Consider the following 19,686-nt stretch of genomic DNA (forward strand, 5'->3'; position numbering starts at 1 on the left):
CATTACTTCTACAACCCACAGAGCTTGTTTTCAGCTATTATGTCTTAATCATATGTTTTGTGTTGTCTTTTGAGCTTTTATACCACTCCCACCATCTATATCATGACTTTATCATCACTTACAGTACAGCATCTCATTCGTCTTTCTTGGCTCTTCATACTTTTCATGTTTTAGAAAAAAAATCAAATACATTCTCAGTGATGAGAATTTGCTATTATTAAGGATGTATTCTGCTTGAAAGAAGAGCTCTGGGAATGTTGTAAACATTGGCAATATTGTTGGGGAAAGTGTCCAGCTTCCTGAGAAGCTGCTTAGGAAATAATATTCCTTTGGATTGACTGGTTCTAGGGTAGTTATACCTTATAACCATATTGTTTTCTTTCTCTTTGGAGCAGATTTTTTTTTCTTTCTTGGCGTATATAAAATAGTCTCTTAAGATCACATTTATTTCAAATGGGTGCATGTGGGGGTAGGTGAATCAGTTTCCCAGACATTGGATATAATTGCAGACCTCACTAAATTCATTCAGTATTTGTTCAGTGGTTATGAGTGGCATGATGAAATAAGAGAGATTTCCTGCTGTTCTGCTCTTCTTGGAGATGGGTCAATGCTGAAAAAGGCCTCCATATCCTCTGAAACTCGTCTGTGACAATTGAAGAAGCATCCACAACGGACTCAGGAAAGAATCTTCAAGCTTGATGGAGCAGTGGTGAAGTCATTATTTTGACAACAGGAGGCACTGGGACGGAATTCCACTCTGCCTCTTAGGAGCTGCGTGACCTTGAGCAAGGTCATTAGGTGGTGGGCCATTCATTTGCTCATCTGTTAAATGGGAGTGAAGCTGCTAATCCAGCAGTGTGTCCAAACAGTTAGTGAGATCACATCTGCAGAGCAGTGTGTGCTCTCTAGCACATGCCCAATGCCTCTTGACCTCTCCCAGGGGTGGATCCAGGATTGGTGGGGCCTGAAATTTATACAATATGGAGGTGACCTTTTAAAAATTTTATTTTATTCAAGTGTAGTTGATTTACAATGTTGTGTTAATTTCTGCTGTATAGCAAAGTGATTCAGTTATATATATATACACACACATTCTTTTTCACATTCTTTTTCATTATGCCTTGTCACAGGATATTGAATGTAGTTCCCTGTGCCATACATTAGGACCCTGTTGTTTATCCATCCCATATATAATGGTTTGCATCTGCTAATCCCAAACTCCAAATCCATCTTTCCCCCACCAAGGAGGTGATCAGTTATAACAAAGTTACCACACTAATGCGAGATATTAATATTGGGGAAACTGTGTGTAGGGGAGAGGGAGCATATGGGAACTCTCTGTACTATCTGCTCAATTTTTCGGTAACCCTTCAACAGTTCTAAAAAATAAAGTCTTGTTTTAAAAAGAACCACATACATACATACCTACATGCATACATACATACATACATACATACATATATACTCACCGACATGTATAGATAAACTGAAAAGATATCCTGGATGTTCATGACTTGAAAATATTCCATTCTTAGGCAAGAATACCTTCCAAATCATAAACAAGTAATTCAAGAAAAAAAATTACTGACAACACAAAGTTCATAAAAATTCAGAGAAGATAGCATAATGTTTTCATTAATTTTAACTGCCTGATACATCTATAGTATTTTTTCCTAAACTTTTTTGGCTGAATACTCTTTGATGGCCTTTTCATATGACAACAGTTTTGCAAGATCACTTTCTATACACAGAATAGAAAGATAATCCTCTAGCCTGGTTGAGCAAAATTAGATGTTTTTTTAAAATTAATAGTTTAGGACTTCCTAGGTGGTGCAGTGGTAAAGAATCTGCCTGCCAATGCAGGGGACATGGGTTCGAGCCCTGACCTCGGATGATTCCACATGCCACGGAGCAACTAAGCCCGTGCGCCACAACTATTGAGCCTGTGCTCTAGAGACCGTGAGCCACAACTACTGAGCCCATGTGCCACAACTACTGAAGCCCACACGCCTAGGGCCTGTGCTCCACAACAAGAGAAGCCACTACAATGAGGAGCTTGTGCACCACAATGAAGAGTAGCCCCCGCTCGCAGCAACTAGAGAAAGCCCGTGTGCAGTGACGAAGACCCAATGCAGCCAATAAATAAATTAAAAAAATAAATTTGTAAAAAAAAATTAATAATTTAGAAAAGTTTCTTTTGTCTTCATGAATTGTTTTGAATGATGTCATGTGAATTTTTATTCAGATTTGAAAAAACATATATTAAGTTTATTTCATATTTACATAGAAAGATTTCAGGACATTTCAGTTTTTCTTGCGCTGTGACCTCACCTGAAATACTTTTTGAGTGGAGGATTGGAAGGAAGCCTTGCAAGGGAGGACCCTGACGCATAAGAGTCAAGGGAAATCAGCCTCTACCCTCTTCCGTACATAATGTTTATCTAACAGTCTTTTGTGTTTAATATTCATGTAGATCAGTGACTGTCCTGTGCATCAGACCTTAATACCTTTGTGGATCTCTTCATGAACAAGAATTTCATTGGCTTCTCTTTTCATCTTTGAAGTGCACAGTGACTTGTGGCCAAGGGTTACGTTACCGAGTTGTTCTGTGCATCAACCATCGCGGACAGCACGTTGGCGGCTGTAATCCACAACTGAAGTTACACATCAAAGAAGAATGTATCATTCCCATCCCATGTTATAAACCCAAAGGTAAGTTTGTGGTGCATTCTACAATTAAGTCAAAAGGTGTTTTCTGCAGTTTGGAGGTTCCTTAAAAAACTAAAAATGGAACTACCATATGATCCAGTAATCCCACTACTGGGCATATACCCAGAGAAAACCATAATCCAAAAAGAAACGTATCATAATGTTCATTGCAGCACTATTTACAATAGCCAGGACATGGAAGCAACCTAAATGCCCATCCACAGATGAATGGATAAAGAAGATTGTGGTACATATATACAATGGAATATTACTCATCCATAAAAAGGAATGAAATTGAGTTATTTGTAATGAGGTGGATAGACCTAGAGTCTGTCATACAGAGTGAAGTAAGCCAGAAAGAGAAAAACAAATACTGTATGCTGACTCATATATATGGAATCTAAAAAAAATGGTACTGATGAACCCAGTGACAGGGCAAGAATAAAGGTGCAGATGCAGAGAATGGACTTGAGGATACGGGTTTATGGCGGCAGGGGGCAAAGGGGAAGCTGGGACAAAGTGAGAGAGTACCATAGACATATATACACTACCAACTGTAAAATAGATAGCTAGTGGGAAGTTGTTGTATAACAAAGGGAGATCAACTCGATGATGGGTGATGCCTTAGAGGGCCAGAATAGGGAGGGTGGCAGGGAGTCGCGGGAGGGAGGGGATATGGGGATATATGTATACATACAGCTGATTCACTTTGCTGTACCTCAAAAGCTGGTACAAGAGTGTAAAGCAATTGTATTCCAATAAAGAGCTTAAAAAAATTAAAAAATTAAAAAAATTTTTTAAGAAAGGTGTTTTCCAGTGCTCTTACTAATATTGCAGCATTTGCATTTCAACATACTTTCTTATAAAAATTGTTTTACTGACAGATGACCCATGTGAGTTATTGGTCTGGAGGGGAAACTGAGCTCTTGTTGATTCAGTACATATAGAAGTGGCCTATCTGTCCAGGCTTATATTAACATTTCTTGGTGGGCATAAAATAAGTTGATGTAGTCCCTGCTTGGAAGAAAAAGGAGAAGGAGGATGAAGAGAAAGAGGAACAGGAGAATTCCCATGTGCCTTCCACCAGAGTGTACATTTCTTGAGGAAGGAGCAATGTCATCTTCATCGTATGTCCTGTTGCCTACCATGAATGAATGCAGACTTTCAGTTCCCAATCTAGATTTATAGATGCACTTAGAACTTCTTTTGTAGTTCCCATTTGTTCCACATGAATAGCAGAAATGGGTGGCATCCATGGGTAGGGAAGTCTTGGCATCATCTCTTGGATATATGTGCCTCTCTAGATGTGATTATCTCCATACACCTACTTTAGTAAGGTATTACCAGTCCTTGTGACCAGTATTTTCTTTTTGAAATGGAAAAAGAATTACTCCCAAGTGTCAGTCAGTGCCAAGGAGTCTTCCTTAGTACTTTGGAGAGGATGGTAAAATTCTTCTTCATTCTTTCTGGGTGCGTTATTCATACAAACAGCCTCCTGACAACTAACCATTCAACAAATTTATTTGACAATGTCTGTCTTCCAGAAAAATCACTGGTTTCCGTGCAGGGTACAAACACTAATTACATAACTTCTTCAGTGAAGTCTTTTCTCCTTCTTTCTGCAGCCACTGGTACTTTTATAGCCACTTTCTTAGAGTCTGTGATTTCTCTGAAGCAGTCCAAAATTATTTCCTTTCTCATTTCATGATTAGATTGTTTCTTTCTTCACATCTTAGGAGGCTTCAAAGGACAGAGAGGGGTACCAGCTTGCTCCTGCAGGCCAATGGTAATTGGTAATCACTTCCCTCAACAGCTACAACAATTAAAGTTTGAGTAAACCATAGCACAGACTCTCCTCCTCCCAATTTTCTAAGCCTTCTATGTTATTTGCTTTCCTCTATTAACCTCCTCATCCAACAGGCAAAAAAATTTGTGGCAAAAGAAAGCAAACTGATACAGTTGAAGTAAGAGCTTTAACATGCAAGCAACAGAGATTGGTACTGATTTATGAGGCATTTTTATGCTAACTTGGAGAATGTATTCAACTGTGTCATGGGATTGTTTGCTTGTATTTTGATAATGTGTTAATTTAAAAAATGTATGACAGAAATTTTTGGTTCCTTCCAGAAGCCACTTCATGTACTGTGCGTTTGAAAAGCGTGACCTCTTTATTGGTGAAATCTTCAGCAAGTAACAATCACATATCCAACTCTTGAATGAGTAACAATAATTAAGCTTGTTGTTTATGTTCCCTTTTTCTTAGAAAAAAGTCCAGTGGAAGCTAAATTACCTTGGCTGAAACAAGCACGAGAACTAGAAGAGACCAGAATAGCAACAGAAGAACCAACGTGAGTCCAGGACCTTTTATGGGAGTAATCAGGGCATAGCCAGTTAACATGATATATGTAATTTTTCTACTCATTGGAGTACAATGATACGTTTCAAATTCAAATGACCTGGATTTGCAGACTCTAGAGAGCTTGAGCTGGCTAGAATTCTTCTTTATTTCACAATTCAGCAGTCCTGCTCTGGCAGTATCTGTGAGAAGCACAGAAAAGAACAGTGCTGTTTAACTGAAAGCAGACCCAGTGGTCTGTTATACTTAAGAGATTGGGATAATTCCTAGATCTAGATTAACACATAAGATTTGACCAAAGACCATCACAATATTAAACAGATAAACCAATCATTGCATGGTTAAGTCATGACCAATGTCTATAAAACCAGTTAAGCTGAAATGTGTCAGGGTGGCCTGAGTGATTACAAGGAGAAATCCCAGAGCTGCTGTGGTATGGGGCAGTGGAAAGAATATGGCACTACAAATCTTGGAGCCTAGAACCACCACTTTTAACTATGTGACTTTAGACAAGTCTTTAATTTTTCTGTGTCTCATTCTCCTTACTTATAAAATGAGCAGGCCAGGCTTGATCACTCTTGGGTCCATTCCAAATCAGAAATCCAGTGACTTCTGTCCACATGGGATTTTTCAAGTCTGCACTGTAATGGTATCCATGGAAATAAAGTATCAGGCGCATATTAAGGAAACATTCTGGAGGCGGAGGTATAGGGACCTAAAGAGAGCAAGGAATCAAAGATGTTGAATCTAGCCCAGGAATCTAGAAGAACAGCATCAATGATAGACTTGAGGAACTGGACAGGACAGCTGATTCCACATCAGACATGTGAAGTCCCTGGTGCTGACAGCTATCACAGGGAGAGCGATTCACAGGGTGCTGGAGGAAAGGTGATCTCAGAAGTAGTAAGGCCAGTCTTCCTCTCAGAGCAGACATTTCTTCTTCAACACCTTCAGCAAGGACAGAGTTCACTGCATTGAGAGGCAGCTCATTCTTGGGTTAGACAAGCTGAGTTATTTGCAAGATTTGTTTTCACGTTGAGCCAAAATACAACCTCCTGCAAATTTCTGCTTTCTGAAACAGAAAAAACACATCTATGCCTCATCCCACGTGTCAAGTTTTCACAAATTTTAAGGAAGCTGGACCCCGAGAGCATTGTCTTTCCCAAGCTCATCATTCTTAGTCTTGTCAGCGGTTTGTTGTTGTTTTTAGATCCCTTACCAAACCCATTGCTCTTTTCAGAACTTGCTCTCATTTATCAATATCCCTTTTAACTTTGGTGAGCCCCAGGGGCACATGGATTCCTTTTCTTTGAGAAGGTACTGTGCCTCTAGTGATGCGGGGCCAAGAGAATCGGCACATCACACTGAGGACATGCGCAGAACTTTTCCACATAGAGTACTGTCAGATCTGGATGTGAACCCAGAAGACATTGTGGACGTCATGGGGTGAATGACCCCAGAGTGACTGACTGAAGAGAGAAGAGTGTTTGGCTCATGATGGAAGCATGGAGATGTAGAGAAGGAAGTGGAGTCAGAGGAAGTGGGTCATGAAAGAGTAGACCCAAGGAGAACTCATTGTTAAAAAGGCCAGGGAGCAAAGCATTTAAGGAGAGGTCCAGCAGATAGTATCAAACCTCACAAGAAGCCACAGAATAACTGTGGGGACTGAGAAAAGTCTGTTTTGTTTGACAAGAAAGTCTTTCTCAGTTAATTTTAGAGCAGTAGCCTTCAAAGCATAGAGAAGTGAAACGTTGCAGAGCTTTAAGAAATGAATTCTGAATTAGAAGGAAATGGGGCAATGGGTATTTGACTGCTAAAGAAGGAAGAGTGGTAGTCAAGTGGATGGAAAGGAATGGCTGTAGGTGTGTGTTTGACTTTCATTGTTGTTTTCCATGTGAAGTTGGGACAGCCTTCAATGTATCAAAAAGGTAATCAGGATTTTAGACAAGTCAGTGACCATCTCTAAGCCTCCTGATCTTACAAGGAGGATGTTAGGCTAAAAGCTACCGGAACCTTCTCCCAGCTCTGATCTCCTGTGATTCTGTAAGGGAAGGAACCTATGGAAGGAAAGGGACTTGAGTCACTTGCAAGGGAGTCTGTAGCTGTCACGCGAGGATGGTCATGGCGTTCTCAGTCTCAAATGACGCATCCTACAAGGATCTCTTCTCAAAGCACCATTAGATCACAGTTCCTCATCCCTCTACATATCCTCTCCTGGTGAAGAGATTGCTCTAGCTCCCCAGGCTAGGCGCCGGCCGCCATCCTAGCCTCTTGCTCATTCTTCCCTCATCTGTAATTAACTCCTGAGTTGTGCAGTCATATAGCCCAACTCTGTGATTTTAGCTGCAACTAAAATCTTTCTCCGTTGCAGCTCCTTCTCTCCATTCCTACTACCATCCTTGTCCAGGTCCTGAAATCACTTACCAGCACACCTGCCATAGCCTGCTAATCTGCTCCCCACTCGATCCCCTGAAATCCACCCTCTAACCAGAGTAGTCTAGCTAAGACACAAATGTGATCTTTTCTTACAGTGTTCCGAATATCCCAATGTTTCCCCATCCCCCATAGACTTACGCTTGTTCACCAGGCCAACAAGCCATAGCAGGGTGTTACCATTTCCGGCTCCCAGCCTCATCTCTGACCCCTTCCTTGCTTTGCCTTAAGTGGGATGCTGCAGGCACACTGAACTGTTCCTTGCCTGCGACAAGCTGCCACTCACCTCCATCCCTTTAATCATGTTCTCCTCTTTGTTGGGAATGGCCCTCACCTGGTTGTTTTTTTCATCCCTTTAATCATGTTCTCCTCTTTGTTGGGAATGGCCCTCACCTGACTTTTTTTTTTTTTTTCTTTAACATTTATTTTATTTGGCTGCACTGGGTCTTAGGTGCAGCACGTGGAATCTTCGTTGCGGCATGCAGGATCTTTAGCTGTGACATTTGGGATCTAGTTCCCAGACCAGCGATCCAACCTGGGCCCCCAGCATTGGGAGCACAGAGTCTTACCCACTGGACCACCAGGGAAGTCCTCACCTGGTTTTTGTTATAGAAAATTTGAAGCCTGTGCTAAAGAGGAGAGAACAGTGTAATGAACCCCCATGTGTCCATCACCCAACTGTAACAGTTATCAACTCGGGGCCACTCTTGTTTCATCTGCACCACTGCCTCCACCCCACTGGGTCATTTTTGAAACATGCCCAGATAGCATATCATTTCATTCATAAATATTTCAGTATGTAGCTCTAAAACAAAAAGACCTTTTTTTGATCACCACAATACCACTTTTTAAAGTGTGTTCCTCAAATTGCTTCCTTTAGAAGCACCTGTGGTGCTATTTAAAATGCAGATTTCTGGACCTGACCAAGGCAGACATTCTGGGAATGGGTCCCAGTCACCAGCATTTTTTTTTCTTTTGGCTCTGCAAGGAATTTTTTAAATTGTGGCCAAATACACATAACATAAAACGGACTATTTTAATCCTTTTTAAGTGTACAGTTCATTAGTATTAAGTACATTGACATTGTCGTGCAACCATCACCACCATCCATCTCCAGAATTTCCCATCATCCCCAACACAAACTCTGTACTCACTAAACACTGACTCCCCATCTTCCTATCCCTACCCCCAGCCTCTGGTAATTTCTTTTCTACCTCTGTCTCTATGGATTTGTCAGCAGCATTTTTAGCAAGCACCCCGGGTGACTTGGGGGTGGGGGTGGGGGTGGTGCTTCCAATTGGGAACCATCGGATCAGATAGTCCCTGGGGTCCCTTTTAAGTTTGTTTGTTTTACTTAACTGGAAAAGGGCCATTTCTTGTAAACTTAGTAGGTTCCAGCCACATATTCATCCCCATGCCTGCATGAACTGTCAGCCCCACCTGACTTTGCTGGTGGCTCTTCCTGTCCACATTCACTGAGCAAAGCTGGTTCTCCCTTTCCCGTTGAAGGACACCACTTCTTTCTCCCCAGCGTGGAAGACTGAGGCCCCAGCACCTGTTCCGGGCCTGAGCAGCTGCCTCCTCCCCCCACCTTCCACCCTCTCTCCCTCTGTGGTCTCTCTGAAGTTTTACTTTATAATTCACATTGCCTGGCAGTCTCTGGCCTGTTCCTGGCTATCTAGTGTGAACTTTATGGTTTCCTCCCACCACTTCTGACTCTAGTCCTTCCCTTGATTTCCAAACAAAACCACAACATATCTCAGCTTCCAGTTCATCCTTTTATTACCCCCGTCTCTTGTGGTTTGGGGATGTTTGCTTGTTGAGAGTGAGCGAGAAGATGAACATAGCTGTATTGCAGATCCCTTGAGGAAAGCCTGCCAAACTCGCCCAGAGAAGATAAATATTTCTGCCTCTGTGGTTTACCATGGCCCGAACTCTGAATTTACATAGAAAGTGGATGTTCAAAAGTCTTTTCTTTTAATTTTTTTAAATTTTATTTATTTATTATTTTTGGGGGGATACACCAAGTTCAATCAACTGTTTTTATACACATATCCCCGTATTCCCTCCCTTCCTTGACTCCCCCCACCTCGAGTCCCCCCCACCCTCCCCGCCCCAGTCCTCTAAGGCATCTTCCATCCTCGAGTTGGACTCCCTTTGTTATACAACAACTTCCCACTGACTATTTTACAGTTGGTAGTATATATATGTCTGTGCTACTCTCTCGCTTCATCTCAGCTTCCCCTTCACCCCCTGCCCCCTCCCAAACCTCGACTTCTCCAGTCCATTCTCTGTATCTGCTTCCTTGTTCTTGTCACTGAGTTCATCAGTACCATTTTTAGATTCCGTATATGTGAGTTAGCATACAATATTTGTCTTTCTCTTTCTCACTTACTTCACTCTGTATGACAGACCGTAGTTCTATCCACCTCATGACATATAGCTCCATCTCATCCCTTTTTATAGCTGAGTAATATTCCATTGTATATATATGCCACATCTTCTTTATCCATTCATTTGTTGATGGGCATTTCGGTTGCTTCCATGTCCTGGCTATTGTAAATAGTGCTGCAATAAACATTATGGTACAAGTTTCTTTGGGGATTATGGTTTTCTTTGGGTATATGCCCAGGAGTGGGATGACTGGATCATATGGTAGTTCTATTTGTAGTTTTTTAAGGAACCTCCAAATTGTTTTCCATAGTGGCTGTACCAACTTACATTCCCACCAACAGAAAAGTCTTTTCTTTTTAATTAGGAAAGTAAAAATTATAGTTTATAAAGCTAAGCCAGGGGAACTGCAATTTGACCTTCCTAGCTTTCAGCTGTGAAATGTGTTGACAGTGGATACGGTTCCTCATTGTTTTAAAAGTTCTTCCCTGGAGCCTTCCTAGTTTCTATGGGATTCGCAATGCTTCCTTAGTCACGCTGCCCTCCCTCCCATTTTTCATATATGAGATCCAAGGAAATAAGACAGATTTAGAACACTGTGTAGTTTCTTCACTGCTATTTTAGCTTCTCCGTTTGTGGTATTTGTATTTGCTAGAATCAAATTAGGTTATGTTTCGGGCATCTGTTTTTCTCACAACAAAAGCAAAAACAACTAATTTTGAAGACTTTGTGCCAGACTGTGCTGTAAGTGTTCTATGTGGATTAACTGACTTAATTCTCACAATGACCCCATAAGGAGGCATTATTATTCGCTTCATTTTAGGGATGAGGAAACAAAGGTGTAGATTAAAGATTTATCCAACATTTCAGAGCTATTAAGTGGTGGATGGTGATTCTCTGGCATGTGATACTAGGAAGAGCTCCAACTTTATGTTAGGAGACCTGAATTCAAGCCTCTCCCATCTTTGGGTTGGTCTAATAGGGCAGATAGAGAAGTTAGTGCATATATTATGGTACTGTGAGGCTTAGGGGTCAGGGATGGCTTCCTGGGAGAGATGGTACATGAAGTGATGCCCTAAGATGTACCTAGGTGTCAGAATAGCATGTCAGGTATTGAGGTTGCATGTTGGCCAACTGGCCCATGGGGGCCACAGGCATTGAGAGACTGAATGTGGAGAGGGAGCTGGAGGAGAAGGAGGTGGTAATGGCAGCTGGGAAAGTAAGCAAATCTTGGAGGTCTTCCATGGTGCATAAAGGAATTTAGACTTCATCTGGAGACAGTGAGAACCATTTAAAGATTTTTAAGAAGTGATTAAATCACAATTGCGGTTTTATAAAGATCTTTCTGGCTGTCTGCAGTTTGTTTCTAATTATTCACTATGATAAATAAAACTGTAGCAAATCTCAAATTGCGCATCACTACATCTCTAAATTATCTCCTTAGGACACATTTGCTGGGTTGGAATTTCTGGGCCAGAAGCTAGCACAATGAAGGCATTTAACGTCTACTGTCAAATTTCCTTTTTAAAATTTAAACAGAAGGTACTGTAGTGTTTAGGCAGTGCTAAATCTTGTTTTTGTTTTTCTCCCACAGTAATTTTAAAACTTAAATTCTCATTAAATTGGAATGGATCTTTGTGCATTTTTTTCTGGGAGATTATATAGATGGCATACTCTCTGAGACACTCTGTGTTTAAGGATGCCTGTCTTATGCCTATCAAATGAGCAGAAGTATGAAATCTTGTTTAATAAACTATCTTTTTTTTCTTAAAACTGTGAATATATTGGTCTGGATATTGAAGAGGAAATATTTGTACCTAAACTGTCCTTTCTCCTTTTATTGTGTGTGAACCATTTTTTTTTCTGCTTAGTTATAAGATTTTTCCCCATATATTTAAATTAGAGGTTTTTCTAGAATAAGTTCAGGTGTTATTTTCTTTTCAATAATTTTGGTAAACAATGAGGGCCTTTAGGCCATAGATTCAAATCTTCCTTGGGTGCACAAAAGTTTTCTTCTGTTATATTTGTGCCTCTTTTCTATTATTTTCCTTATTTATCCTAGAGGTTAATGAACTATCTGCATTACATCTCTTTTCTATTTTGAACATGTGATATTTTCCCCTCCCTCTTTTTCTTTTTTCCCCCATGTTTTGGAAGCACAGCTCCCCTTCAAACAAAAATACTTGTCCTATATACCCTGAGAAAACCATAATCCAAAAAGAAACATGTACCATAATGTTCATTGCAGCACTGTTTACAATACCCAGGAAATGGAAGCAACCTAAATGCCCATCTGCAGATGAATGGATAAAGAAGATGTGGCACATATATACAATGGAATATTACTCAGCCATAAAAAGGGATGAAAGTGAACTATATGTAATGAGGTGGATAGACCTAGAGACTGTCATACAGAGTGAAGTAAGCCAGAAAGAGAAAAACAAATACTCTATGCTAACTCATGTAAATGGAATCTAAAAAAATGGTACTGATGGACCCAGTGCCAGGGCAAGAATAAAGATGCAGATGTAGAGAATGGAGTTGAGGACACAGGGTGGGGGGTGGGGGCAAAGGGGAAGCTGGGACGAAGTGAGAGAGTACCATTGACATATATACACTACCAAATGTAAAACAGATAGCTAGTGGGAAGTTGCTGTATAACATAAGGAGATAAACTCGATGATGGGTGATAATTTAGAGGGCTGGGATAGGGAGGGTGGGAGGGAGTCGTGTGAGGGTGGGGATGTGGGGATATATGTATAAATACAGTTGATTCACTTTGGTGTACCTCAAAAATTGGCACAACAGTGCAAAGCAATTATATTCCAATAAAGAGCTTTAAAAAAAAAAAAAAAGCACTTGCCCTCCTCATTGTTGAATGTATTTCCTACTCTTCATTTGGATTTTCTTCTCTCAGAGCAAACTTTGCATTACTTTTGTATTTTTCAGTCTTTTCTCAACGAAGCCAGAGCTTTTTTTTTCCCAGCTATGTTTTGACTTCTTAACCTCATCATTTATCTTTTGTTTTGTAGAATGCTTCCCTGAATTTTATTGTTATTGCTATAACATTTCCTTCTGTTTCTGATACTATTTTCCCCAAAATAGAATCAAAAGAATGCTTTTCTTTCACCAATACACATTACATTCTTCTTCTTTTAGAGTGAAGAATTATTTTATCAAGTGGATATTGGTGTTTGTTTATTCATTTTTGAAATAAGAAAAATAAATTCCCTCAAATAGTATTGTTGACTTTTCCTAGGATTCTTTGTCATCTTGGATGATCTTAAAATGCATCTCTTACCTATGATACTGCTGAGGCGGGGTAAAATAATGCCAGTAGCTACCGTGTAATCTTTGACAAATTACTCTCAGTTTCGTCATCTGTAAAGTAGGAATAATAATAATACTTCCTGATGGGTTTATTGTTATGAGTAAATGATAAAATATATATGAAGGACATAGAACAGTATCTCACACAAATAACAATGCAATGCATGTGGTTGTTGTGATTTTTACTGTATTGTAATTATTGAACTTTTCACTCTGACATCTCATTTAATCCTTACCAAACCCCATTAGATTGGTACTATTACTATTCCTATTTTACAGAAAATTATTGCCTTTGTATTATGAATAACAATTTGACTGCACACACTATTCTTGGGACCCAGATTCTCTCTCTCAAAACTTTCGTTCCATCCTTTCCTGATTTTGAATTTTGTGAGTCTGAAGTCCACCTGACTTTTTATTCTTATGGGGGCTTGTTTTTTGTACCTAGATGCTGATACACTTTTTTCCTCATCCTCAAAGTTTTACTTTTTTAAGCCAGGTATATTCATCTGCACAAACTTAGTGCTTTAAGACAACACACATTTATTATCTTGCAGTTCTGTAGTTCAGAAACCCAGTAGATTCAACTGGTTTCTCTGGATCCCACTGAGCTAAAATCAAGGTATCTGTCAGCCTGAACTCTTCTCTGGAGGCCTCAGGGTGGAATCTACTTCCAGGCTCACTCAGGATGCTGGCAAGACTCAGGTCCATGCAGTTGCAGAGCTGAAATCTCCATTTCCTTGCTGGCTTGTGGCTGAGAGCTGTTCTCAACTTCTGGAGGCCTCCTACATTCCTTGGCTCCTGGCCCCTTCCATCTTGGAGCCAGCAACAGCGGGTTGAGTACCTCTTGTGCTTTGAATCTCTCTTGCCTCTTGTTCTGCTACATCTCCCTAACTCTAGCCAGAGAAATTTTTCTGTTTTTAGGGACTCATGTGATTAGATTAGGCCTACTAGGCTAATCTTCCTATTTTGAAGTTCATAACCTTAATCAGCTCTGCAAAATCCCTTTTGCCAAGTAACTAAAAGATTCATAAATTCTAGGGATTAGGGTGTGGGTATCTTTGGTGGGGGGCATTATTCTGCTGAAAGCTCTAGGTGTTTAATGTTAATCATTTTTTATTGCTGTTTCCTGGAAGACAGTGTACCTTTCCAAGCTGTATCTTAGGCATGTTTTTCACATATTTTATTTATGAACAGTTTTTTTCTGTTTCATGTGTTGAAACCTCTACTTGAAGAATCCAGTTATCTTCAGTATTGGACTGTTTAGGTTCCCTCTCATTTTATCTCTAAAAACTGCATTAAAAATCAATTTAGAGAGGTATAATTTACATACAAAAAGTATTTATTCATTTATTTATTTATTTTTACTGTCTGGTGTCTTATCCTAGAGGGACTTGCTCACTCACTCTCTCTCTCTCTTTTTTTAAGTGTAAAATTTGATACACTTTTTTCTTATTAGTAATGTATATATGGCAATCCCAATCTCCCAATTCATCCCACCCCAACACCCCCCACCCCCCACTTTCCCCACTTGGTGTTCACATGTTTGTTCTCTACATCTCTGTCTCTATTTCTGCCTTGCAAACTGGTTGATCTGTACCATTTTTCTATATTCTGAATATATGCATTGCTATGTGACCCTTGTTTTTCTCTTTCTGACTTATTTCACTCTGTATGACAGTCTTTAGGTTCATCCATGTCACTACAAATGTCCCAATTTCATTCCTTTTTCAGCTGACTAATAGTCCATTGTATATATGAACCATATCTTCTTTATCCATTCCTCTGTTGATGGACATTTAGATTGCATCCATAACCTGGCCATTGTATGTAGTGCTGCATTGGGGTGCATGTGTCTTTTTGAATTGTGATTTTCTCTGAGTATATGCCCAGTAGTGGGATTACTGGGTCATATGGTACTTCTGTTTTTAGTTTTTCAAGGACCCTCCATTACTGTTCTGCATAGTGGCTGTATCAATTTACATTCCCACCAATAGTGCAAGAGTGTTCCCTTTTCTCCACACCCTCTCCAGCATTTACTGTTTATAGACTTTCTGATGATGCCTATTCTAACTGGTGTGAGGTGATACCTCATTGTAGTTTTGATTTGCATTTCTCTAATAATTAGTGATGTTGAGCAGTTTTTCATGTGCCTCTTGGCCATCCATATGTTCTCTTTGGAGAAATGCCTATTTAGGTCTTCTGCTCATTTTTTGATTGGGTTGTTTGTTTTTTTGATATTGAGCTGCATGAACTGTTTATATATTTTGGAGAGTAATCCTTTGTCAGTTGCTTCGTTTGCAACTATTTTCTCCCATTCTGAGGGTTGTCTTTTCGTTTTGCTTATAGTTTCCTTTGCTGTGCAGAAGCTTTGAAGTTTCATTAGGTCCCACGTATTTATTTTTGCTTTTATTTCCATTACTCTAGAGGGTGGATCAAAAAAGATCTTGCTGTGACTTATGTCGAAGAGTGTTCTCCCTATGTTTTCCTGTAAGAGTTTTATACTGTCTGGCCTTAACATTGAGGTCTTTAATCCATTTTGAGTTTATTTTTGTGTATAGTGTTAGGAAGTGTTCTAATTTCATCCTTTTACATGTTGCTGTCCAGTTTTCCCAGCACCACTTATTGAAGAGGCTGTCTTTTTTCCATTGTATATCCTTGCCTCCTTTGTCATAGATTAGTTGAACATAGTTTATCTCTGGGCTTTCTATCCTGTTCCATTGATCTATATTTCTGTTTTTATGCCAGTACCATATTGTCTTGAATACTGTAGCTTTGTAATACAGTCTGAAGTCAGAGAGTCTGATTCCTCCAGCTCCGTTTTTTTCCCTCAAGGTTGCTTTGGCTATTCAAGGTCTTTTGTGTCTCCATACAAATTTTAGGATGTTTTGTTCTAGTTCTGTGAAAAATGCCATTGGTAATTTGATAGGGATTGCATTGAATCTGTAGATTGCTTTTGATAATATAGTCATTTTCACAATGTTGATTCTTCCAATCCAAGGACATGGTATATCTCTCCATCTGTTTGTGTCGTCTTTGATTTCTTTCATTAGTGTCTTATACTTTTCTGAGTACAGGTCTTATACCTCCTTGGTTAGGTTTATTCCTAGGTATTTGATTCTTTTTGTTGCAATGGTGAATGGGGTTGTTTCCTTAATGTCTCTTTCTGATCTTTCATTGTTAGTGTATAGAAATGCAAGAGATTTCTTTGTGTTAATTTTGTATCCTGAAACTTTACAAATTCATTGATTAGCTCAAGTAGTTTTCTAGTGGCATCTTTAGGATTTTCTATGTATAGTATCATGTCATCTGCGAACAGTGACAGTTTTACTTCTTCTTTTCCAATTTGGATTCCTTTTATTTCTTTTTCTTCTCTGATTGCTCTGGCAAGGACTCCAAAACTGTGTTGAATAATAGTGGGGAGAGTGGACATCCTTGTCCTGTTCCTGATCTTAGAGGGAGTGCTTTTGGTTTTTCCCCATTGAGAATGATGTTTGCTGTGGGTTTGTCATATATGGCCTTTATTATGTTGAGGTAGGTTCCCTCTTTACCCACCTTCTGGAGAGTTTTTATCACAAATGGGTGTTGAATTTTGTCAAAAGCTTTCTCTGCATCTATTGAGATGATCATGTGGTTTTTATCCTTCAATTTGTTAATATGGTGTATCACATTGATTGATTTGCATATATTGAAGAATCTTTGCATTCCAGGGATAAACCCTACTTGATCATGGTGTACGATCCTTTTAATGTGTTGTTGGATTCTGTTGGCTAGTATTTTGTTGAGGATTTTTGCATCTAAATTCATCAGCGATATTGGCCTGTAATTTTCTTTTTTTTTTTTTTTTTGTAGTATCTTTGTCTGGTTTTTGGTATCTGGTGATGGTGGCCTCATAGAATGGGTTTTGGGAACGTTCCTTCCTCTGCAATTTTTTGGAAGAGTTTGAGAAGGATGGGTGTTAGCTCTCCTCTAAATGTTTGATAGAATTCACTTGTGAAGCCATCTGGTCCTGGACTTTTGTTGTTGAAAGACTTTTAATCACAGTTTCAATTTCATTACTTGTGATTGGTCTGTTCATATTTTCTATTTCATCCTGATTCAGTCTTGGGAGATTATACCTTTCTAAGAATTTGTCCATTTCTTCCAGGTTGTCCATTTTGTTGGCATATAGTTGCTTGTCATAGTCTCTTATGATGCTTTTTATTTCTGTGGTGTCTGTTGTAACTTCTCCTGTTTCCTTTCTGATTTTATTGATTTTTGTCTTCTCCCTCTTTTTCTTGATGAGTTTTGCTAAAGTTTTATCAATTTTGTTTATCTTCTCAAAGAACCAGCTTTTAGTTTTATTGAGTTTACTGTTGTTTTCTTTGTTTCTATTTCATTTATTTCTGCTTTGGTCCTTTTGATTTCTGTCCTTCTACTAACTTTGAGGTTTTTTTGTTCTTCTTTCTCTAGTTTCTTTAGGTGTAAGTTAGATTGCTTATTTGGGATTTTTCTTGTTCCTTGAGGTAGGATTGTATTGCTATAAAATTCCCTCTTAGAACTGCCTTTGCTGCTTCCCATAGGTTTTGGATCATTGTGTTTTCATTGTCATTTGTCTCTAGGTATTTTTTTTATTTCTTCTTTGATTTCTTCAGTGATCTCTAGATTATTTAGTAGCATATTGTTTAGCCTCCACGTGTTTGTGTTTTTTATGGTTTTTCTCCTGTAATTGATTTCTAATCTCATAGCATTGTGGTCAGAAACAATGCTGGAAATGATTTCAATTTTCTTAAATTTACCAAGGTTTGTTATGTGACCCAAAATGTGATCTATCGTGGAGAATATTCTGTTTGCACTTGAGAAGAATGTGTAATCTGCTGTTTTTGGATGGAATGTCCTATAAATATCGATTAAATCAAACTGGTCTATTGTGTCATTTAAAGCTTGTGTTTCCTTATTGATTTTCCCTGTCTGGATGAACTGTCCATTGATGCAAGTGCAGTGTTAAAGTCCCCCACTCTTACTGTGTTACTGTTGATTTCCTCTTTTATAGTTCTTAGCATATGCCTTACGTATTGAGGTGCTCCTATATGAGGTGCATGTATATTTAAAGTTATTGTATCCTCTTCTTGGATTGATCCCTTGATCATTACGTAGTGTCCTTTCTTGTCTCTTGCAACATTTTTTATTTTAAAGTCTATTTCATCTGATATGATTATTGTTATACCAGCTTTCTTTTGATTTCTATTTGCTGGAATATCTTTTTCTATCCCCTCACTTTCAGTCTGTACGTGTCCCTAGGTATGAAGTGGGTCTCTTGTAGACCGCATATATATGGATCTTGTTTTTGTATCCATTCAGCCAGTCTGTGTCTTTTGGTTGGAGCATTTAGTCCATTTACATTGAAGGTAATTATTGATATGTATGTCCCTATTACCATTTTCTTAATTGTTTTGTTTACATTTTTGTAGGTCCTTTTCTTCTCTTATGTTTCCCGCTTAGAGAAATTCCTTTAGCATTTGTTGTAGGGCTGGTTTGGTGGTGCTGAATACTCTTAGCTGTTGCTTGTGTGTAAAGCTTTTGATTTCTCCACTGACTCTGAGTGAGATCCTTGCTGAGTAGAGTATTCTTGGCTGTAGGTTCTTCCCTTTCATGACTTAAAATATATGATGCCACTCCCTTCTGGCTTGCAGAGTTTCTGCTAAGAAATCAGCTGTTAACCTTATGGGAGTTCCCTTGTATGTTATTTGTCGTTTTTCCCTTGTTGCTTTTAATAATTTTTCTTTGTCTTTAATTTTTGTCAATTTGACTACTGCGTGTCTTGGCGTATTTCTCCTTGGGTTTATCCTGCCTGGGAGTCTCTGCGCTTCCTGGACTTGGGTGGCTGTTTCTCTTTCCCATGTTAGGGAAATTTTCGACTGTAATCTCTTCCAATATTTTCTTGGGTCCTTTCTCTCTCTCTTCTCCTTCTGGGACCCCTATAATGCGAATGTTGGTGCGTTTAACATTCTCCCAGAGGTCACTTAGGCTGTCTTCATTTCTTTTCATTCTTTTTTCTTTATTCATTTCTGCATCAGTGATTTTCACCATTTTGTCTTCCAGGTCTCTTATCCATTCTTTGCCCGCAGTTATTCTGCTATTGGTTCCTTCTAGTGTATTTTTCATTTCAGTTATTGTATTGCTTATCTCTGTTTGTTTGTTCTTTAATTCTTCTAGGTCTTTGTTAAACTTTTCTTGCATCTTTTTGATCTTTGCATCCAGTCTTTTTCCAAAATCCTGGATCATCTTCACTATCATTATTCTGAATTCTTTGTCTGGAAGGTTGCCTATCTCCACTTCACTTAGTTATTTTTCTGAGGTTTTATATTGTTCCTTCTTCTGGTACAAAGTCCTTTGCCTTTTCATATTCTCTGTCTTTCTGTGGCTGTGGTTTTCAATTCCACAGAATTAAATATTGCCTTTACTGCTTGATACTGCTGTCTGCCCTC

General features: G+C 39.1%; 1 protein-coding gene across 3 annotated transcripts in view; it reads left to right on the plus strand.

Moving 5' to 3' along the window:
- Window positions 1-19,686, plus strand: part of ADAMTSL3 (ADAMTS like 3) — a 404,352-nt gene that overhangs the window by 226,052 nt on the left and 158,614 nt on the right. For all 3 annotated transcript variants that reach the window (XM_057719996.1, XM_057719995.1, XM_057719997.1), the window contains 2 exons: window positions 2,565-2,712; window positions 4,973-5,057. In XM_057719996.1, the coding sequence (XP_057575979.1) occupies window positions 2,565-2,712; window positions 4,973-5,057 (233 nt within the window). The remainder of the gene's footprint in view (window positions 1-2,564; window positions 2,713-4,972; window positions 5,058-19,686) is intronic.

This window comes from Hippopotamus amphibius, chromosome 2, assembly GCF_030028045.1.
Source record: "Hippopotamus amphibius kiboko isolate mHipAmp2 chromosome 2, mHipAmp2.hap2, whole genome shotgun sequence".
Lineage (NCBI taxonomy): Eukaryota > Metazoa > Chordata > Mammalia > Artiodactyla > Hippopotamidae > Hippopotamus > Hippopotamus amphibius.